The sequence below is a fragment of the Trichomycterus rosablanca genome, chromosome 4, assembly GCF_030014385.1.
Source record: "Trichomycterus rosablanca isolate fTriRos1 chromosome 4, fTriRos1.hap1, whole genome shotgun sequence".
Taxonomy (NCBI): Eukaryota; Metazoa; Chordata; class Actinopteri; order Siluriformes; family Trichomycteridae; genus Trichomycterus; species Trichomycterus rosablanca.
Genome location: NC_085991.1, coordinates 3,831,449 through 3,855,224, shown reverse-complemented (window position 1 = coordinate 3,855,224; position 23,776 = coordinate 3,831,449). Strand labels below are relative to the sequence as shown.

Here is a 23,776-nt window from a genome sequence, read left to right as displayed (position 1 = left end):
TTTTAGTGGCTTTATCAGTGTGTGTTATGGCTAATCAGTGTATATATTGTAACGTTTATAAGCTTTAATTCAGTTTTTTTTTCCTATAATCTGTCACCAGTTTGTCCTTCAGGGACCGAAATGAACGACCGAAGTTTTAACGCCTCCTATTGGCTGAAGAGAGCACGTGTCGAAACAAGAGCGTTGCTAGGAAACGGGTAAACCTGACCGAGCGCGAGACAGTGGTGTCGGTTGGTGCTGTGTTTTATTTATCGTTTATTTTTCACAATATTTGACTTTTTTTTTTTCGATAAAAAAGTTAAAATGTCGAACTTAGTTTTATCCGAGCTTCTTTCCGAGGTCGGCTGGGACGCACGGTTCGCCATTCCGGTGGCCAATGCTGAAAATAAAGCTTTGCTGGATGAGGTGAGCTCCGTCAGCTGTTAGCATGTCGGCTAATTTAACAGTGTTCCGCACAGTCGACCGTTATTATGGCGCTTTGCATTAGAGTAAAATTGTTTATTTCATTTTGTTTAAAAAAACTAAGGAAACCTGTAAGGGACATGCATATCGTATCAGTTTTGCACGTTTGATTATTTCTGTGACTGAATATACACTTTTGTGTTTATTTTGTAATATACTTCCAGTACATATGTCTACTTTTTGTCCAATTTACACACACACACACACACACACACACACACACACACACACACACACACACACACACACAGTGGCTTTTTAACGTTTTGCTTAACTTGCTCCAAACCAAACTCATCTAACCATGTCTTTATGGACCTACCAGGAACAGGAAGGGACCTTCCCAAAACTCTTGCCACGAAGTTAGAGCAAACGGTGTATTCTATATAATTGATTTTACACACCTGGTAGTAGTTGGTGTGGCTGAAACACACGTAAAAACCAAAATCCACCTTACTGGCATTTTTTGGTAGGTGAGATGAAACCGAAGTACCCATAAGAAAACCCACACAGACACTGATAGATACGGAGCCCCTTAGGGGTCACTAAGGAAAAAAATATATATGAAGAGCGTAATCCGTACCCTCGGTTTAGTAATCCGTACCCTCGGTTTAGTAATCCGTACCCTCGGTTTAGTAATCCGTACCCTCGGTTTAGTAATCCGTACCCTCGGTTTAGTAATCCGTACCCTCGGTTTAGTAATCCGTACCCTCGGTTTAGTAATCCGTACCCTCGGTTTAGTAATCCGTACCCTCGGTTTAGTAATCCGTACCCTCGGTTTAGTAATCCGTACCCTCGGTTTAGTAATCCGTACGCTCGGTTTAGTAATCCGTACCCTCGGTTTAGTAATCCGTACCCTCGGTTTAGTAATCCGTACCCTCGGTTTAGTAATCCGTACCCTCGGTTTAGTAATCCGTACCCTCTGTTTAGTAATCCGTACCCTCGGTTTAGTAATCCGTACCCTCGGTTTAGTAATCCGTACCCTCGGTTTAGTAATCCGTACCCTCGGTTTAGTAATCCGTACGCTCGGTTTAGTAATCCGTACCCTCGGTTTAGTAATCCGTACCCTCGGTTTAGTAATCCGTACCCTCGGTTTAGTAATCCGTACCCTCGGTTTAGTAATCCGTACGCTCGGTTTAGTAATCCGTACCCTCGGTTTAGTAATCCGTACCCTCGGTTTAGTAATCCGTACGCTCGGTTTAGTAATCCGTACCCTCGGTTTAGTAATCCGTACCCTCGGTTTAGTAATCCGTACGCACGGTTTAGTAATCCGTACCCTCGGTTTAGTAATCCGTACCCTCGGTTTAGTAATCCGTACCCTCGGTTTAGTAATCCGTACGCACGGTTTAGTAATCCGTACCCTCGGTTTAGTAATCCGTACCCTCGGTTTAGTAATCCGTACCCTTGGTTTAGTAAACCGTACGCACGGATTGTCTGCGCTACAAGTTTTATTGTGCGCCCACACCCCGTTTTACGGTAATACAGTTGCGAAGCATTGAAGAGAATAAAGCATCTTTTTACAGCTGGGGTGATGGGATAGCAAACTTATTAAAAAGTCAAATCAAAATCTTATCAAATGCCACCCCACAATCATAAATAACACGAGTACTCAGCTTGTGATTTGAGAGTATTTTACCTTAGGAATTTTGAATAATAGGATTGCAAACTAACGTAAAGTGAAATGTACAGTATAAATGTCTGAGACTCATAAAGTCAGTAAGTAGAAGTATTCTTTAAGAGTCTGATGGGGTGATTTGATAATAATTTGATTTGCATTTTACTTTACGTTGGTTTGCAATCCTATTATTCTAAATTCCTAGGGTAAAATAGTCTCAAAATCACAAGATAAGTACTAGTGTTATTTATTTATTTATTTATTGTTTATTTATTGTTATTGATTTGACTTTTTTTTAATAAGTTTGCTATCCCATCACCCCAGATTACTACAGTAAAGATGTCTGAAATGTATTCCATTAATAAAAGAGTTAATGCTCTTAAAGAAAAAAGTGGAGTGCTCTGATAATAATTTGATTTGCTTATTTTAGACCTTTCAAATTGGTCTGTAACAATTCCACTTGTTTTAATGGAATTTTAAAATTTTACATTTGAATAATTTTACCATGGTATGTCTTTTGTTGCCTCTATATATATATATATATATTTATATATATAGTTGCGAAGCATTGAAGAGGATAAAGCATCTTTTTGCAGCTTAATATACTATATATTAGATATAATAACACACACACACACACACACATATATATATATATATATATATATATATATATATATATATATATATATATATATATATATATATATATATATACAGTATATGTGTGTGTGTGTGAGTGTGTGTGTGTTATTATATCTAATATATAGTATATTAAGCTGCAAAAAGATGCTTTATCCTCTTCAATGCTTCGCAACTATATATATAAATATATATATATATATATATATACATATATATATATATATATATATATATATATATATATATATATATATATATAGAGGCAACAAAAGACATACCATGGTAAAATTATTCAAATGTAAAATTTTAAAATTCCATTAAAACAAGTGGAATTGTTACAGACCAATTTGAAAGGTCTAAAATAAGCAAATCAAATTATTATCAGAGCACTCCACTTTTTTCTTTAAGAGCATTAACTCTTTTATTAATGGAATACATTTCAGACATCTTTACTGTAGTAATCTGGGGTGATGGGATAGCAAACTTATTAAAAAAAAGTCAAATCAATAACAATAAATAAACAATAAATAAATAAATAAATAACACTAGTACTTATCTTGTGATTTTGAGACTATTTTACCCTAGGAATTTAGAATAATAGGATTGCAAACCAACGTAAAGTAAAATGCAAATCAAATTATTATCAAATCACCCCATCAGACTCTTAAAGAATACTTCTACTTACTGACTTTATGAGTCTCAGACATTTATACTGTACATTTCACTTTACGTTAGTTTGCAATCCTATTATTCAAAATTCCTAAGGTAAAATACTCTCAAATCACAAGCTGAGTACTCGTGTTATTTATGATTGTGGGGTGGCATTTGATAAGATTTTGATTTGACTTTTTAATAAGTTTGCTATCCCATCACCCCAGCTGTAAAAAGATGCTTTATTCTCTTCAATGCTTCGCAACTGTATTACCGTAAAACGGGGTGTGGGCGCACAATAAAACTTGTAGCGCAGACAATCCGTGCGTACGGTTTACTAAACCAAGGGTACGGATTACTAAACCGAGGGTACGGATTACTAAACCGAGGGTACGGATTACTAAACCGAGGGTACGGTTTACTAAACCGAGGGTACGGATTACTAAACCGAGGGTACGGTTTACTAAACCGAGGGTACGGATTACTAAACCGAGGGTACGGATTACTAAACCGAGGGTACGGTTTACTAAACCGAGGGTACGGATTACTAAACCGAGGGTACGGTTTACTAAACCGAGGGTACGGATTACTAAACCGAGGGTACGGATTACTAAACCGAGGGTACGGTTTACTAAACTGAGGGTACGGATTTTGTCTTCACATATTTTTTTTCCTTAGTGACCCCTAAAGGGCTCCGTAGATAGAACTTGGCAAACTTTAAACAAATCCTCAGAGCCCTGAAATCTGTCACCCTTTAAATAAGACTGCAGTATCACCTTATCCCACTAGGGGACGCACACAGCTTAAAAATCATTGCCATAGAACAGCGTGTCCAAAAAAAATAAAGAGCTTCTCTGTGTACCAGTGATTTCTTGGTAAGGTTACAAAGCATATCATACTGGCACCCTATGCTGTAAGCCTAGAATCACAACAAACATGATGGCCATTGATTAAAAGCTGGTGTTAGTGTCCACAGTCAAGTAAGCTTTATATTACCATGGTCAAAGGATTAGTCCCTACTACCTTTATATTTTTAGGAAACCCATAAATCCCAATAACCCAAGTATGTGTTCCATTAATTGTTTTAACCTGGTCAGAGTCTTGGCGGGTCCAGTTTTACAAGGAGACACTGGGCACAAAGCATTTACATATTTGGTATTTAGCGGACGCTTTCATCCAAAGCGACTTACAGTTACACTTACAGGGGAAGTGGTAGCTCAGTGGTTAAGGTACTGGACTAGTAATCAGAAGGTTGCCGGTTCAAGCCCCGCCACCACCAAGTTGCCACTGTTGGGTCCCTGAGCAAGGCCCTTAACCCTCGTGTTCAGTCATAATTGTAAGTCGCTTTGGATAAAAGCGTCTGCTAAATGCTGAAAATGTAAATGTAAATGTACAGTACTGTGACAGTATACAGTCTAAGCAATTAAGGGTTAAGGGTCTTGCTTAACAACCTGGCAGTGAAGGGTTTGAACCAGCAACCTTTTGATTACTAGTCCAATACCTTTACTCCTAAGCTACAACTGCCCTAACCCAAACCAGGAACACTCCAGTCCATCTTAGGGCTTCTGCCATCTCTCTCAGACGCAGCCAGTTATGTCCCCTACAAGCATTTCCAAATTTTTGACCTAGCAGGGTGAAAATGAGTACAAACTTTACCATCTTTCCTTAGATCCAGAGAAAACAGAGAGAGAAGGCAAACGTAGACAACAAAGTGAGCCAGCACAAAGAGCGAATCAACGCCATGAACGAACATCTCAAAAACGTCCAGCAGGAGCTCTCTCACACTCAGGTCAGTATAAACTTCAGCATGTCATGTAGTTTGAGAAGAAAAACCTGTTAGAAACAGAGCGAGTACAACATATGGAAAGAAGATGACCTGACCATCACCTGACCATGAGCCATAACTGCGCCACTCTTTTTTGAGAAGGCTTCCTACTAGATTTTGGAGTGTATGGGTGGGAATTTGCACCCATGCAGCCAGAACTGATGCTGGTCAAGAAGGCCTGGCTCTCAATCAGTGTTCCAATTTAGGTTGGAGTCCAGAGCTCCATGCAAGTCATTTAATAGTTTGTGCAGTGGGAGACAGTGATAATAAGTCGCCAGGAAAGGGCTGAAATTTAAAAGTCTTGTAATAGTTGTGTTGCTGTACCTGTCTTAAATAAATACTACAATATGTTTTTTCTGTGTGCAGGCTTTATGCAAGGCCAGAGAAAAAGAGACCGAATCTGAGCTGCATTTCAGAGCTTTGGCTGAAAGAGAGGCTGGACGGCTGCGTCAGGAGATTTCTCAGCTAGAGAAGGAGCTGGGCTCACTGCGGGAGAACAGGAACCAAAAGGAGGTAATAAATCATCTAATTCCAATAAATATGCCTTTTTTTGCAACATGGGCAAAAACATTTGACCGAAGTTCAAAGGGTGCAATGCAGTAACACACCCTGGTCACTAAAACGAGCAGAGGCGTCTGTAAAAAGGTCCTTGTACAGATAGCTGCATCCGTTTTACCCTGCCCCTGTCTAACTTTTTTGAATGTCTTGCTTTGTGCTAGTTTAATTAAATACCTGACTGCTTTGTTTTTTGTGCGCTTTACCTGCTGACTTTATCTGTAGCATTGTTGTCGGTGCCAGAGGGGCTGGTTTGCCTGGTTAAAATGTCAGAAACTGAGAATCTTCTGGGATTTTAATGAGCAACAGTCTTTGGAGTTTACACAGAATGGTGTGAAAAGCCTTGTGGGAAGAAATACTTCACTGAGGGCTCTCAGGTGACTCAGAAGTACAATGTTAGCCCATCACAGCAGAAAGTTTGAGCTCTCAGGTTGAAATCATAGCTTTGTTAACGACCGATTGCACTGGCTTTGCAATAGTGACCTCTGCTGTTTGGTCAGAGCACCAGCACTGTGCAAGTATTGGAGGAACACAAATCTTATGGCTTTCTGTTCAAACCCACTGCTGGCTGGTGTAAAGAAGCAGCTAATGACCACACGCATTTTAGACTGGATTAGTGATAGTCTGCAGCTCTGCTTGGCCAGAGTAGAGGTTTGGGAAGCAACAGGGAAATTGTAATGTGTTTCTTTTTTCAGAACAACATCTTTAAAGCCACGCAGAAGCTGGAGGACCTCAAGAATCAGCTGAACTGGGACCAGCAAACGCTGGACGTCTGGCTGGAGGAATCGTCCCGCAAGGATGAGGACACAATGGCCATCGTGAAATACGCTCAGCAGGACGAGAGCAAGATCAGAGTGAGTCTGTTATCTGTCACGTTACTTAAAAGGATTTACTTTGACCTTTAATCCCAATAAAAGGCAGAAACATTGACTGACCTTTATATTTCATATAGGAACTCACTCTGAGCATCGAGAAGTTAACTCTGGAGGCTAACCAGAAGAGAAAAGCCCTGGACAATGAGCTCACTGAGACCATCATAGCACAGGTCTGTTAAATGTTCAGCTTTGTGTGTTTTCACCATTAATAACATCATCACCGATATCATAAAGTCATATTGTTCTTTGTCAATTTAAGCTACAACCATCATTAGACAAGCTGCTTTATTTATCTAGTTCAGCTTCTAGGTTGATGAAATCTGTCAGCTGCTTAGCAGCAATGTTAACATGGTCTTTACAAGGTAGATGTATGTACAATGTACAAACTAGTTGTGAATGTAAATGACTTTTTCTTGCTTATGGGGTGTGTTTGTGTTCTGGGCACAGATTGCGCTGGATAAGACGGTGGAGACGTTCCGGCAGGCCCATGTGGAGAGGCAGGAGCTGATCAGCCAGTGGGAGAACACCATCGAGCAGATGAGGAAGAGAGATCAGGATCTGCAGCAGAGTGCACTGGTAACCAGCGTCTCTTACAACGTCTTTAAAATCACCTTATTTTTGTATAAAAGAAAGCAATTTAGTCATTGGGCTCAGCAGTTAAGGGGTTAATGCTGTTCACTGACCACTGGACTCAAAGTTCTTTGCTCAGTCATTAACGAAGAAGACTTTGGACAACCTTGCTTCATGGTGCAGTGGGCCAATGTGCTAGCCACCACCGTTGAGATCTCAAGCTCTCAAGTTCCAGTCCCGGGCAGTTGGCATTGCCTCTGTGCTGTCTGCTGTGGAGTTCCTAGCATGGCACTTAGTAAAAAGATGCATCTGCAGCCTCTCAGGTGGCGCAGCAGTAAAAACACTATATGTTTAGCCTAGTGTGGGTGACAAAATGCATACGGCTGCTGCCCACATGTTGGAGGGGGCGTGGGTTAGCTCCGTTCTCCTCAAATCAGAGTGGGGGTCGGCATTAGTGGAGTGAAAGCGTGACGCATAATGCATTTGGTCAAAGATATCCACTCTTGGGGAGAGATTTTGGAAGACGTTAAACGGCTCCAGACATTTAAATCCTTTAATGAATTTATCTTTGCACACAAGGTGACTATACAAGTGAATTTCCCAGTTTCCATTTTGCAGGACTTTGTTTGTTTAATGGTAATTTTCTCCTTCCAGTTGCTGGCCGAGGTGAAGCAGGTGATCCGTGAGCGCCAGACGCTCGTAAAGGAGAAACAGAGCTTCCTTTCCAGCGAGGTGGAGAACAACGAGGAGTGTGAGAGGAAGATATCCGCAGCGGAGCGGCAAGCCAACAGACTTCAGCAGCAGTTTCAGTTGGAAGAGAGCAATCGTATCCAACTGCACGATGAGGCGAGTTTGCTGTAGTCACACTAAAACACTCAGGTCAAATAAATTGCATAAATATCACGTGAGACTGTGAGAAGAAATGGACGTTGATGTGATGACGGTGTTGCTGTGCTACAGCTGGAGAGTCTGAAGGGCACGGTGGACCGTACAGCTACGGACGTGGAGGCTCTGAGGTCACATCTGACGAGCGTGAAGAAGGAGACGAACGCTAAAACCAACAAGTAATGCTGAATATTACAGCTCTCTATGACACTTCATATAAAGATGTGGGTGGTCTAGTACACTAGCTCACCACCATTGAGATCCGGGTTTGAATTCCAGCCGTGCCTGGCGTCTACACAGATATTTTTTGTGTTCTTCTCTGAGTAACTGTTGTTCCTGTTGCTTTTAGGTCATTCTACAAATTTGTGACTTCTGGCTTCTCCATTTTATTGCTTATTATTAGCCTCATAGCACAAGGTCAAGATACACTATGTACTGTACATTGAATGCACTGTATGTTTAAGAGTTTAAGTGACTTCAAGAGAGGCTTTCTTGTCATTTCAACTACTGAAATGAAACAACGTTCCTCCAGGACCAGGGTGCAACACAGAACACATACAATAAATATAAGAGACAATTCTAATCTAAAGAAACTGAGGGGGCGGGACCAAGACTAGAGTAGTATTGATAAGTACATGATAAGTGAGGTAAAACATATTTTGATCTACAGTTAGCAGCGTAGTGTTTATATAGCAGCAGATATGAAAGACTAAGGGGGATGTAAGATAGTCACATGACGACACACGTGTAAAAGGGAGAAACCCGGTAAACTGCCCCATCTTACGTCTCCATATGTGTGATTGTTTAAAGAGGTTTTAAGCTTGAAACGAACTGACCACTCTACTCTGCCGGCAGGCTGAAGGACGCACAGCTGTATAACGTGGCCCTGGAGGAGAAGCTGCAGGCTGCAACCGAGGAGGCGCTCAGCGTCGAGGAAAAAGCAGCTCAGACGGAGCAGCTTCTCCGGCAGCAGGAACAACGCATGAAAGTGAGAACATCCCCTCTGCCAGGTCTTGGTCATGGTGGGGCTTGAACCAGAGACCTCCTGATCACTATTCCAGTACCTCAACTGCTAAGCCAGCACCGGTTTATACATATGTAATATAGAAATTTGTGTCTGATGTTGTCACATGTCACATCTTATGCTGAATAATTTCAGATCTTAAATGAAACATGATTTTGCACTTGGTGTTATGTTACTGATTGGGGAAGGGGGGCATTTTTTTGGCTATTCACTTCCACTCACGTATTAAATATGAAGCAACGATATTAAATGTTTTGAATAGTCAGGATTATTTGTGACCTCCTTGATGAGTTGTCACTTAGCGCCCTTGGAGAAATGTTAGCAGGCAGGCCACTCCTGTTTCCTGGCTTCTACTGTAGTTTGGTGGAGTCCTAGAGAGACCTAGACGAAGCTATGTAATCATTATCGATCTGAAACAAACATGCAACAACAGAGGCCATCAAACTTTTTCGCACCTTGGTAGCTTTGACCCCAGCGCTCGCATGAATTAAGCTCTTGATGTCTTCCCAGGCTACTTCATCAGGAGTCTCTGCTCAACTGCGTCATGTGGTTTAAATTGATTAATTCCGGTCCATTCATGTATGCGCAGGAGATGGACGCTCAGCTGCAGAGGCAGCGCGAACTTCTGTTCCGGAAAAGTCAGGACCTGCAGTCGCTGCGGGCCGAAGAGAAGAGCGCCGTAGCGGAGATCACCGGCAGCCGCGCTGCCCTGTCCAGCCTGGACGGCCGCCTCAGCAAACTGGAGCAGAACACTCTCAAGCAGCAGGAGATCATCTACCACCAGGCAAGACCTCCAGATCATTTCTCCATTCAAACTCTCATAATTAAACGGGTTCATTAAACGTCAATATATTTGCTATATACTGCATACGAACGGTGCTGTTTATCCGCACAGGACTTTCAGATCCAGCGGCTGGAGACGAAGGTGGCTCACCTGCGCGGCAACATGAACAGGGAGGAGAAGCAGGAGCTGGAAAAGCGGACCTCCGAGCTGATCGAGGCCCTCGAGGAGAAGAAGAAAACGGCTTCTATGCTATCCACACAGCTCAAGAAGCTTCAGGTAAGACCAGCAAACTGATACCGAAGCTAATCGAGATGCAAAGTATTTCATCTTTTGATCAACCGCTTTATTCTGGTCAGTGTTTTGGCGGGTAAGGAAACCTTGGGCACAAGGCAGGATTATCCTGGACAGGTTGACAATACCCCACAAAACCAGAGTCATAGCCAATCATGTTTAAAGACATCCGACTGGCCGATAGCACCGCGTCTGCACAATGAAGAGAGATTTCATGGTTTAATGTAGCAGCTTTTGCTTTTCATAAATATTCAGTTACTTCCAATAGAATATTAAGAGTTATTAATAAAAAAAAACAAAAAAAAAACATCTACAACAGGCCATGCTGTCATGATTGAGTATTAACAAAATGCTCAGTTGTTTATAAGCATAAACAGGCTGAAGTTCAAAGTCTGACTTTTTAAACAGTCCAACATTTTAAACACAACTGGAAAATTTTACCATCTACAGTCCATAGTATTAGTGAAAGATTGACAGAATTCAGAGCAATCAGAACTGAACTGTCTTTCAGATGTGAATTCTGTCGATCTTTCATTAATACTCTTGACTGTAGATGGTGAAATTTCCCAGTTGTGCTTAAAATGTTGGACTGTTTAAAAAGTCAGACTTTGAACTTCAGCCTGTTTATGCTTATAAACAATTGAGCCCTTTGTTAATACTCAATCGTATTATTGTTTCACTGCATGCCCCAATTACACCCTAGTTTCAGCCAATGAACAGATGACTCTCTCTTCTATTCTTGAATTTTCAAACATAAAGTCGAATTTATTGTTCCCTTAACAATGACGATTCATTCAGGCCCTGACGTAACAAAGCACCATACAAGCCTGTTGTCTGAAAAACTTTTCAATCTTTAGATTTGGACCAAAATCGATTTCTAAGCTCTTCTGCAATGTTTCTACACCATGACATAGCGTTTAGTCTGAAGTCTGACTGAAAGCTGTTCTTGTGTTGCCAGCATGATATTCGCTGTGTAAAGAAGGACAACGAGAAGGCAGGAGCAGACAAAAGAGATCTGACCTCAAAGATTGAGGAACTGAATCTCCACAATGACACCTTGGACAAAGAGCTGAAGATGCTCCACCTCAAGAAACAGGTCCTTCACCTACAGACACATTTACTTAAGCTAAACGACAGCAGGGTGTGAGCAGTCAGAGCTGGAACCTAATAATGTTCGTCCTTTGTCTGCATGTGGAATAATGCCACAGTCTTTTTTTTTTTTTTACTCTTTTTGTCTGACTACAGGTGTGTTTCTTACCTAATGTGCACCTGCTCAGAGATGATTTGTGGTTCCATGGCCTTTTTTAATTGCAGATTATTAAACTAGTTGTCTTGACGGGACTGTTCAAGGTTCTTTTGCTACGGCTGTTAAAGTGTTGATTAAAAATCTTGGTCAGATGCCACAGTTTTCATGTTCTCTGGCGTCTCTGAGTCTTGGCCGTCCAAGAACCTGTCTGCAGTCCACTGTTTGTGGGTACCCACCATGGCTACCTGTGAGCTCCCCAGGCCATTTCGGAGATACTTTGACCTAGTCATCTGGCCACAACTATGTGGTCACTCATATATTTATGATATCTGCTGCATTCAACGTGAGATCTACAAGTTTTAATGTTTCGTCTAGGAATGTAACGATGCACGACAAGACAGTTAAAAATCGCTATTAAAAAAGCTATTCACCTCGCCTGGTTGATGTCACTACAGGGTTGCCAGGTTTGGAATTTTCCAGCCAAATTTATTTATGTGAGGATACTTTCTTTATTTGTATAATTCATTTATTTATTTAATGCTGGATTTAGATAGATAGATTCTTTATTGATCCTTTGCAGGAAATTTCTTTGTTATAGCAGCTCAGACAACAGACAACAGACAACAACAACTTCTTGTATACATACAACATTAACCTACAGTGTAAAACAAGCAATAAGAATAAAAATGTACAGTATGGTACTATATACATGTAAACTTTTTATGGTGTATGCATAGCATACAAAATTAGTATTTATAGTTTTTAATGCGTATCGTGAACCCAGTATCGTGAATCGCATCGCATCGTGGGTAGAGTGCATCATTACATCTCTAGTGTCGTCTCATTGCTGCATGCACTATATGGATCCTAGATAAGTAGTTTTGGCAATTTTTGGTGGTCTCCTTTCACTCTGTGTGGGGACTGGTCAGTTTTAAGCTCTGTACAGCAAAAAGGAGCCAGTGGAGTCATGCAGGATTACTTGGGTAAACACAAAATGAATCCTATCTTATCTTATTAGGATTATCAGCCAGAAACGTTAACACTGTCCCTCTCTATCAGGACAGCATGGTGGACGATAACATCCTGCGGCTGGAGGTGAAGCGGCTCCGGGACCTGCTGTACCACAAGGCCGACGGCGTCCTCTCCCTGGAGAAGAGGAAGCTGCAGCTGAAGACAGCCATGAAGGAGCGTCAGGAGGAGATCCGCGTGCACCGTGAAATGCTCACCAAACAGCTCAGGATCAACGAGCAGGAGAGACAAGGGCTCAGGTGGGCGGTGGCTGAAGATGACACATGTTTAAATGCTGGATTAAAAAAACAACCAAACATAATATAGAAAAGTGCCACAATTGGTTATTATGACCATGATGAGCCAACACATTAGGACGAAGCCCCCGTTGTGCATGACAATGCCTGTTTTGTCTAAATGGTTAGGTGTAATCCAAGTACCATCAGAATTAGGTCTAGTGTGAATTAGAGTGCTGTCACTGACCACAGTCAAATAAGCTTTACACAGGATTGGTCTTTTTCAGGACGATGACGTCATATTCACAACCATCCATTATGAAAACATAAATTTAGGAAAGTTTCCATTAATCTAGTACAGTTCCAGAGACATGTTCAATCTGTCCATGTGCATTTAAGCGGTTCTAGAATAGGGCGCCCAGGTGGCACAGCGGGATATTCCGCTAGCACACCAGCGGCAAGATTCTGAACTCCTCGGTTCCAGACTTGACGTTGCAATTGGCAGTGCCTGCAGCAGACACGATTCTGCTAGGGTGGGATGCCCGGACTATGCAAGTGGGGTTTTCAAACGCTGTGTAAGGACCCTGATTGGCAGATAGAGGCACCTGTGCAGAATGCACGGGTAAAAAAGGCTTCCGCTAAGGGCTGCACGCGGGTCGGAGGAGGCGTGAGCAGCAATAAACCCACATCGACTGCAATCAGGGGTCCCCCAGCAGTGGAAGACAGATTAGCTACACTAAATTGGGAGAAAATGCATAAATGACATAGAAGAAAAGCAGTAGAGGCTCATATCGACCCAACACCTTGCACTCTGTGCCGTTAACGTTCACTGTAGTCACTAACTTCTCAAAATCCATCCGTAGTGCCGACCTGCATGAGCGACTGTCCGAAATCGACAAGATGAGGAAGAGGTACGAGATCATGACCGTCGTCATGGCTGCACCCGAGGGCGAGGAGGACAAATCGCAGGCCTACTACATCATAAAGGTAGCAGATCGCTGAGTACTTGATCTGGAGCCAGTATGGGGTCACTTCCTCAGGAACTGGAGCTGTTTCCAAATAGTTCCAGGTTTGATCCCTGCCTTAAGTTACTGTCTGTAGGCGGCTGAGTACACCGTTGTCCTCTCAGCTCCCTAAAACATGCCAGTATGAGGATTGGCTACTCTAATTTCTACCTGCTGTGCCATCAAGTTATCCATCTGCAATGATGTGGTTTTTTGAAAATTTTTTCTACTTAATCTTTTCAATTGTAACTCTCTCAGCCAATGCAGACCCCCACCCTGGTCGAGGAGAGTTTATCATGTGCTCCCTCACCAACCAGTCGCATCCTCTCGCCAAAGACAGCCAAAGACAGGAGCTGCGTCCGGAATCGCGTACTTCCATACTCAATAGTACGCGAAATGAGGACGCGAGAGCGGTCAGTATGTCCGAATACACAGTATACACAAAGAGGTACGCGAGAAGTACCCGGATGACCTACTTATTGGGCAGCCACGTTTGAGTATGCAAGCGATGCACAACTGCGGTCCGTTAATGTATCCCATAATGCAACTGGAGCTGCGTAGGCGTTCGAAGCGTAATAAGAGACAAGAAAGATCGCGGTCCTCTGTTTACAAGTGTAAGTAAGATAAACAAAATAAAACATTTTAAAGACGAATAAATAACTAAAACACGATAAATATCGTAAAAAAAGTTTGGCGAGTGGGGTTTGTAATGAGTCTGTAACCATGGTGATATTACGTCATCACGTCCCACGTGTTAGAAATTCAGCAACATTCAGGAGCCAGGAGACCGCCAGTCTTCAGGAGTAGAGTCGTTTATTAACACATACAGATAGATGTATGGGCACAGCTTGGAAGACCGACAAAAAAATCTAACTACACATATTTTGGGAAGACTTTATATACACTAGAAATGAGGGGAGGATTAGAAAGAAAGAGGAGGAGGTCAGGGGGGGGCAGGAATGACAATGCAGAGGGGGACTGCAAAAGGTGACCAAAGGTTGGGGTAGTGTGATAAAGGGGTGTTGGTTTTACAGTGGGTAATACAGGAGATAAAGGGCTTTACAGGAGATATAGGATAAGGCTGAACAAAAGGGCTTTGGGCTTTATAACACAATTAGGTGTGGGTAGACAGGATTGGGTGTGTGTGTAGGATTCAGGGAGTGGGGGTAATATGAAAGGATCAAACAGGAGGGTTCATTTCAATATGACGAGACAGGATTTAGGGGGTTTGTAGGAGACGGGAAAGGGAGTAGGTGAGGGGTGTATTTTGGTACAAAATGTAAGAAAAAGGGGGATAATTTCTCTTACACGTCATCACTTGACGTTGGAAAGATGGCGGATGTAGTGCGTAGCGGTGTTGTGTGCATACTGCACACTTCTGTACTGGAAGTATGTACTTTTTTACCGGCCGAGTAGTGCATACTTCCTCCAATCTAGTACGTACTCTTTAAGTATGCGATTCCGGACGCAGCTAGGGTCTCACAGAGTACTACTTTCCGTGAATCAACCATCCTTAGTGCAGGCACAATGACCGGCCAGCAGTGAACCTGTTTGACTATACCATCCCCCTCACCCCTCAGACACACCCAGTTGAATTTGGGGCCCCGTCATATCCCTTCATTAAGCCGACAAAGCGAGTGCTGTTGATTCCAGCCCTCATTTTGCACCACTTTCAACCTTTATTTGCTTTAAGTGCACCATAAAAACAAGTCTGTGAAAAGAGACGAAGGTTTAAAAATGAAAGCAAAACCAGGCTCAGCGCCTCCGTCGCTTCGACTCCACCCTGATCCGCTACTGCATTCTTTTATACGTGAGTTTTTTTGCATAGTAACATCCAACCTGTCCAACTACATTTCCACCCAAAGAAGTAGGTCACCAGCTACATGAAACAATATTGTGGTTTCATTTTTTTCAGTTTGTTTCCTGTTAGATAAAAGCATACATACAGTCCCTGACAGAAGTTCTGTCGCTTATCCATGTTGTGGAAACAAAAGCTTATAACCTGACTTTAAATTCATCCATTGGTTTTAGAAATGACTCATATGAAACTCAGCTGAAACCCTCCCAAATGAGGTTTAATTTACGAAAATAAATTTGCTTCACTGCAGAAATATTGATCATTTAATGAACACAGAAAGGTCAGATTTTGGCAAGACAAAAGTTTTGTCGCCCACAGAAAGTAATGTGAAAATCAAACAAATAATTTACTTCAAATACAAAGATATGTTTCATAACATTGGTGAATGAAGTTGTGGTGCTATTAGAGCCATATTTAATATTTTGTGTGACTTCCATGAGCTTTAAGGACTGCATCCATGCGGTTCGACAATGATTCATACAATTTATTGATGAAGTCATCAGGAATAGCAAAGAATGCAGTCTTACATGCCTCCCAGAGTTCATCAAGATTCTTTGGTTTTGTCTTCCAAGCTTCCTCTTTTATCCTACCCCAAACATGCTCAATGATGTTCATGTCTGGTGACTGGGCTGGCCAGTCCTGGAGCACCTTGATCTTCTTCGCCTTGAGGAACTTTGATGTAGAGATGGATGTATGAGATGGAGCACCATCCTGCTGCAAAATTTGACCCCTTTTATGATTGGGAATGTAAGAGGTAGCTAATACTTCTTGATATTTTAGGCTATTGATATTGCCTTCCACCTTGCGAATGTTTCGCACACCCCCATACTGAATGTAACCCCAGACCATGATCTTTCCACCACCAAACCTAACAGTTTTCTGGGTGAATCTTGGATCCATACGGGCTCCAGTAGGTCTCTTGCAGTATTTGCGGCGGCTGTGGTGTAATTCGACTGAAGATTCATCTGAGAAATCCACCTTCTGCCACTTTTCCAGCGTCCATCCGTTTAGCAGGCTGTGGGCCTTGGCAAATGCCACATGGTTTTTTAATTGCCGTTTGTTTAGTGCTGGCTTCTGGGCACTGATTCGACCATGGAGGCCATTTCGAGACAGAATCCTACAAACTGTTCTAGTTGACACAGGGACTTGAGGTGACCAGGCCTGGTGGAGCTCTGCTGCAGTGGAAGAGGGGCTGGCTTTGTATTTTCTAACCAACAAACGTTCCTCCTTAGCAGTTGTCTTGCGGGGTCTGCCGGACCTGGGCTTGTTAAAAACATCTCCAGTCTCTTCAAATCTTTTTTTAATTCTTTGTACTTGACGTTGAGACACATTAAAGGTGCCAGCCACCTCTGCAGTGGATCTGGTCTTCAGCCTCTTGATAATCAAGGCTTTGGTCGCAGGGTGGATTTTTGGCATGTTGTCAGAGGTGAAGTTGCAGTTCAAGTGAAGGTCTGGGGTGCTGAGGTTCTTTTTATACACACCCACTAATTAACCGATCAATTAGTGAGCACAGGTGAGGCTGTAAACTAGGATTGGGTGCATTATATGACAAGGCGACAAAACTTTTGTCTTGCCAAAGTCTGACCTTTCTGTGTTCATTAAATGATCAATATTTCTGCAGTGAAGCAAATTTATTTTCGTAAATTAAACCTCATTTGGGAGGGTTTCAGCTGAGTTTCATATGAGTCATTTCTAAAACCAATGGATGAATTTAAAGTCAGGTTATAAGCTTTTGTTTCCACAACATGGATAAGCGACAGAACTTCTGTCAGGGACTATGACACCATGCCACACCCTTACTTGGACATACTTATCAGATATTTCATTCCTTTTTCATTTCATTCCTTCTATCTTATCGAAGGCTGCCCAGGAGAAAGAGGAGCTTCAGCGCAAAGGGGATCACTTGGACGCCGACATCCGCAAGAAGGAGAAAGAACTTCGGGCACTGGAAAACACCCTGCAGGTTCTCAATAACTGTAACAGCACCTACCGCAAGTCCCTTAACAAGGTCACCCAGTCCAGTATGTACCAGTATGACTTCCTCTTCTACCCCCTGATATCGGTTAAGCACAGTTTGACAATGTTCATGCACTTGTGTGGGACACGCATGCCACGGCAGTCTTGGGATTTCAGTAACCTCTCGCTTTTTTATTTGACTGAGTGGCGGCTCGGACTGAATCTCACCGAATTCTAATGACAACATTAGTGAAAAGCTTAGCGATACAGTACTTAGCATTACACCGTACAGTCCATCAGATTTAGATTTGACATTATTCACATTGCCGTTAAAGAAAACGAAAACAGGCCTAATACCGAGCCTTGTGGGACACCCAGTTGTAAAAGTTCAGTCAGTTTAGGATGTTTAGGATGGCAGTTCAAATAGCCTCGTTAGGCTGTTCCAAAACCAGTCATTGTCCTCTCGCAACACCCCCAAGTTTTGAGATTATTTTCCCTCATTGTTCATTATTGCATCCTTTTTTGCAATACACTAGAACCTATGACCAACAAAGCCACCCTAGGACATAATGCTACCACCACCGTGCTTCACAATAGGTACAGCATGCTACTGGTCCAAACAGGCTACTGGTAAACACTTCTTCAGTAGGCGCTCTGAAGGTGTTGATTTAGACACAGTGGCTTCTCTTTTCGGCACAGCCTTCTGTAAGCTTGTTCGACTGTGGACAGTGACACCTGTGTTCCAACAGCTTGGTCTACATACACAGATCAGTACCGTATTAAACGTTAAAGCCGGTGACTTCTCTCCGTAGGCCCTGAGTATCAGGAAAAGCTGAAGCTAGAGGAACAGAAACGGGCAGCGGATGAGAAGTTCAAGTTTAAAAGACGCCAAATCAGAGAAGTGCAGGAGGACATTGAGGTTGGTCTGATTGTATAAGATCCTAAAACAAATGTATGACTTTAATGGAGGTGTTAAGATCATAAGGCCACCCTTTGTTTCTTTTGTAACTTCTTGGAATGCTGTTATACAAGTCGTAAATGGTTTTAATCGAAACATCTTCGAATGAAGGAGGTGGAGTTCTCATTCTCTGTCTGCACTCAAGAACTTTCTGTTAAGGTTCAGTGATTTTTCAGTTTGGTCGCCGGGTGACAGTCTAATTTGGAGGCAGTATTTTTCTACAGTATGCCAAATCATTGTCTGTACCATTATGGATCACCTGCCATACCTAAAGGTTGTCAGCAGACATTGTGGGTTAAAGTTTTTCCCATGTAGGGAAACTAGTTAAAGTTAATTAATCAGTCCATATTATATCTCTCCTATTGTTCTAAGGTCCAGTTTTTGTGTTCCTTACATCAATGTATGGATTTTTACTCTCAGTGTACAACATGATTTCCTTTATAAGATACACTGATCAGCCATAACATTAAAACCACCTCCTTGTTTCCACACTCACTGTCCATTTTATCAGCTCCAGCTTCTACAATTACTGACTCTAGTCCATCTGTTTCTCTACATACTTTGTTACCCCCTTTTAGCTGGTGGATCATTCTCAGCACTGCAGTGACACTGACATGGTGGTGGTGTGTTAGTGTGTGTTGTGCTGGTATGAGTGGATCAGACACAGCAGCGCTGCTGGAGTTTTTAAACACCGTGTCCACTCACTGTCCACTCTATTAGACACTCCTACCTAGTCGGTCCACCTTGTAGATGTAAAGTCAGAGACGATCGCTCATCCATTGCTGCTGTTTGAGTCGGTCGTCTTCTAGACCTTCATCAGTGGTCACAGGACGCTGCCCACGGGGCGCTGTTGGCTGGATATTTTTGCTTGGTGGACTATTCTCAGTCCAGCAGTGACAGTGAGGTGTTTAAAAAACTCCAGCAGCGCTGCTGTGCCTTATCCACTCATACCAGCACAACACATACTAACACACCACCACCATGTCAGTGTCACTGCAGTGCTGAGAATCATCCACCACCTAAATAATACCTGCTCTGTGGTGGTCCTGTGAGAGTCCTGACCATTGAAGAACAGCATAAAAAGGGGCTAACAAAGCATGTAGAGAAACAGATGGATTACAGTCAGTAATTGTAGAACTACAAAGTGCTTCTATATGGTAAGTGGAGCTGATAAAATGAACAGTGAGTGTAGAAACAAGGAGGTGGTTTTAATGTTATGGCTGATCTGGGGTGGAAAAGTGTACAACGCAACAGATGGACTATAGTCAGTAGTTGTGTACCCACATAGAGCATTTGTATGGAAGGTGTAGCTCCTTATTATTGCTTATAATAGTGAGTGGTTACTAGGGAGCGGTGGTGAACAGCCATTTCAAAGTCTCACCACAGACGCGGGATTAGGTATCATTGCGTAACAGCATCTTAATGATCTGAAACCACTGCGTGCAATCAGAAAGAGGGCAGTTACTTTTTCCACTGTACCCCTGGGGTTTAACAGATGCTCTTCATGTTTTACCCACAGGGAATGAGTAGCTCATTCGACAACCTTTTGCAAGAGGAAGTTGCACAACAGGACAGATACAATGACATCCAGTCACGTATCATCTCTCTGAGTAAAGAACTCAATTCCCAGCTAGAGAAACTGGACAGAGCCACCAAACAGGTCAGACATCTTCCGCTGAGAGCCTCGGGTTTACCGATGCACACGGTACACTGCTTCACAGCTAATTAGGTAAATTAGCTAAAGGTAAATATAGTATGTAGTACTGTATGTATAGTAAAGGAATGGTATTGCGTGCATAACAGCGGTTTCATTCCTGTATGATCTGTATCTCGCACCTGGCAGCATTCCATTGATTAAATGGCTTTAAACGGTTACTTTAATTTGCTCAGTGTGTGGGTGATGCCTAAATGGTTGCTAAGAGTAAATAAGTGGGTCGATGTGTGCACACCCTGGACAAGCAAGAACTGGGTCATAATAAATCCATTGATTCTTCAGTTAATGAATGAACGAATCAGTCATTTATTTGATAGTGTGACACACGAAGACTGTGGCTGTGTCTGGAGTGGGGGTAGGGGGTGGATGGGCACCCTGTCTAGGGTATTCCCGTCTTGTGCTCAGTGTTTTCCATTAGAGCTAGACCCACTGCGACCCGAATCAGGATAATGCTCTTGATTACGTGTGTATGTTTGGTGCCCAGTAGTGCATTAACCTGATTCAGATCAGGACAAGCAGTGACTACGGATAAATGAATGATAAATAAATAAATGAACGAGTCAGCCAGTTAATACACAGTATACTTTAATACTTTAAGTAGAATTAGTTTATCTAAACTGGTTGTTGCAGAAGATGAATGAATAAATTAATTATTTAATTGCTACTGTAAATTGCAGTGTGGGGCCCTGCCACAGATCAACCTAGTCAAGATAAATGAATTAATGTTTTTATTTGTCATATATACCTTATACAGGTGTATAAGTATATATGACATATCCCAGTTTGGCTGGAAGCTAGGGTTAGAGCGCAGGGTCAGCCATTGTACGGCACCCCTGGAGCTGAGAGGGTTAAGGGCCTTGCTCAAGGGCCCAACAGTGGCTGCATAATTCAAACTGGGATTCAAACTCTCAACCTTTTAATTGATAGCCCAAAGCTTTACCCACTAGGCTACCAGTGTCCCATAAAAATGGTTATTGAGAATACATACATTTATGAATGAGTGAAGTAATAAAAACAGGCCATTTATTCCTAAGAAAGTCAATAGGCAGCTTAAAGGATTTGGAGATCATCATGATCCCGACCAGCATAAGCAGTGACTAAAGATAAATGAATGAATGATATTATTTATTCCAAATGTCTAAGCTTGAATGTTACACATTTTTCCCTGCTGCAGTGCTCCAAGCTTTCAAAGGAGATCCGCCTAGCTAAGAAGACCAAAGAGAAGACCTTTGAGGAGCGTGATATTGAGCTCAAAGAGTTGAGAGATTGCAACAGGACCATCAATAAGATGCTCCTGGAGCTCATGGAGGAGCTGCCAGACCTGCAGGATATAGTACACATGTACTTCACACAGGTGGAGCCCCAGTTATATTAACAGTTCAGGAACAATCAGAGACCTTTGTATGCAAACGATTTGTTCATGAAAACCTATTTTCTGGATCGTTTGTGTTTCAGGCTGGTGTCAGTCTTCCTTCTCCGGCCTCCACCCCGTCTAGCCGACAGAGCTCAAAGCTCAGCTCAGCACGTAGCTCAGTCTCTCTCAGGTAAACCACTGCCACAGTTGTCTGGACCTATAGCAATGCTTTCTACAATATTTCTAGTGTCTAGGTGTGAAACAAAAATGCATTTGTGAGGTCAGGCACTGATGTTGGACGCTTTAATTAATCCCAAAAATGTTAAATGGGGTTGAGGTTAGACTGTGCACAGGGGTACAGTCTCTCCAAACCACTGCCACAAAGTTGGAATCATATAATTGATGTATCCATTGATCTCCCTCCGGCACGCAATCGGTACAGCCTGCATTTTTCACCCGCACGGGCCGAGTTCATACACCGAGAGACACCGCGCACGGAGGGCCACACCCCCCTCAATGTTATTCCTCAGCCCTGTGCAGGCGCCGTCAGTCAACCAGCAGGGGCCGCAGTCGTACCAGTTATGAGGACCTATGCTCCGACTCTACCCCTAAGCCCCTGAACAACGGCCAAACGTTGTTCATACTGCCGCCCAACCCAGCTGGAAAGGCAGAGCTGAGTTTCGATACGATGTATCTACAAAACCCAACTCTGCTGCGCCTCCTGAGCGGCCCTAAAACCTGACTCAATAATTAGGAGGGGTGTCCACACACTTTTGACCATATAGTGTTTCTTTACAATTCTCCTTTGAATTTGGCTTTGAAATTAGTTCAAACAGACACATGGTTTACATGAGCAGAGCTTTTGGCACAGATTCAGATGCTGGCACTAGTTTCATCTCATCTCCTAAGTCAAAGGTTCACAAACTTTCGGCAGCCTGGTCATTTAGGTGGACATAATGGCTCGGTGGGTAGCACTGTCACCTCACAGCAAGAACGTCCTGGGTTCGATTCCCAGGTGGATCGGTCTGGCTCCGTTCTGTGATGAGTTTTTCCTACTTTCCCCCAGTGAATTGTACCCACTGTGACCCTGACCAGGATAAAGCGGTGGTAAAACAGACACTGAACTAATAAATGAATGGGGCGGCACGGTGGCTCAGTGGGAGGCACCGTCGCCTCACAGCAAGAAGGTCCCGGGTTCGATCCCCATGTGGGGCGGTCCGGGTCTTTTCTGTGTGGAGTTTGCATGTTCTCCCCGTGTCCGCGTGGGTTTCCTCCGGGTGCTCCGGTTTCCTCCCACAGTCCAAAGACATGCAAGTGAGGTGAATTGGAGATATTAAATTGTCCATGACTGTGTCTGATATAACCTTGTGAACTGATGAATCTTGTGTGTAATGAGTAACTACCGTTCCTGTCATGAATGTAACCAAAGTGTAAAACATGACGTTAAAATCCTAATAAATAAATAAAAATAAATAAATGAATGAATGAATGGCCACATTTATGACCCGTCTGAATGGCTTATTATGACTTATTTCTCTTGCAGCTACGTATGTAATTCCAAGAATGAAATCTGAACGACAGGCCTGTAGATGCCCATAGCTGATTGGTGTGTGCTTTGCTTTATCAGATCCTCCAGATCTTCCGGATCCTCAGCCGGCGGCAGCGCCAGAGGCTCGACTCTTCGCTCACCCACCTTAAAGACAGTCGAACTGGGGCTTGATCTGTCCACTCCTTCTCCCCATTCATCCTCTCCTCAGGCCTCTCGTACCCCCAGCAGCGCTGGGAGCAGCAGGAGGAGCGGTCGGCTCAAGAGTCCGTAAATAGCGAGTCCGTCCGTCGTGAGCTATGAAGACGCAGCGTTGGGTGGATGCAAATATTTCACTGTCAATACAAAAATAAAAACAACAACCACATATATTTAAATAAATAAATAGGTGAACCAGTTTTGAATTCAGAACAGCTTTATTCTTCTGGAATGCTGCCACACAAGTCATAAATGACTTGTGGTTAGATGATTGCATTAATCAGGACAAACATCTTGTTATTGAAAAACTGAGCAGAGATTTACGTCACCACCCACGGTCTAAAAGAATATATAGGGTGTGTTCGAAAACCTAGGGAGCTGCCTTACTGTCTTACTGCCTACATAGGCAGCTGCCTCAGTAGATAGGATTGTAATAAGTCAATGACTTATAAGGCAGGTTATTCGAACGCGCTGCTTAGACAGCGATTCCATCGGGTTTCGGGTTTCGTGTTTAGCATC

The 23,776-nt window shown here is 42.8% G+C and overlaps 1 protein-coding gene across 2 annotated transcripts; it reads left to right on the top strand.

Annotated features, from left to right (window-relative positions):
- The first annotated feature begins 201 nt into the window (after nt 1–201).
- Nucleotides 202–23,456, top strand: ccdc39 (coiled-coil domain 39 molecular ruler complex subunit). Of its 2 annotated transcripts, XM_062993816.1 has the most exons (20): nt 202–405; nt 5,040–5,159; nt 5,562–5,708; nt 6,446–6,604; nt 6,703–6,795; nt 7,073–7,201; nt 7,850–8,041; nt 8,156–8,259; nt 8,936–9,068; nt 9,694–9,888; nt 10,000–10,164; nt 11,138–11,275; nt 12,485–12,693; nt 13,533–13,656; nt 17,393–17,552; nt 18,300–18,406; nt 19,965–20,105; nt 21,334–21,513; nt 21,615–21,703; nt 23,141–23,456. In XM_062993816.1, exons 1-20 carry the CDS (start codon nt 304–306, stop codon nt 23,331–23,333), a joined length of 2,880 nt encoding a protein of 959 aa, XP_062849886.1. In that variant the 5' UTR covers nt 202–303; the 3' UTR covers nt 23,334–23,456. The 2 variants fall into 2 exon arrangements, with proteins under 2 accessions (XP_062849886.1, XP_062849887.1); XM_062993817.1 differs by lacking the exons at nt 21,615–21,703; nt 23,141–23,456 and having other exon boundaries at nt 19,965–20,174; nt 21,334–21,423.
- The last annotated feature ends 320 nt before the right edge of the window (nt 23,457–23,776 follow it).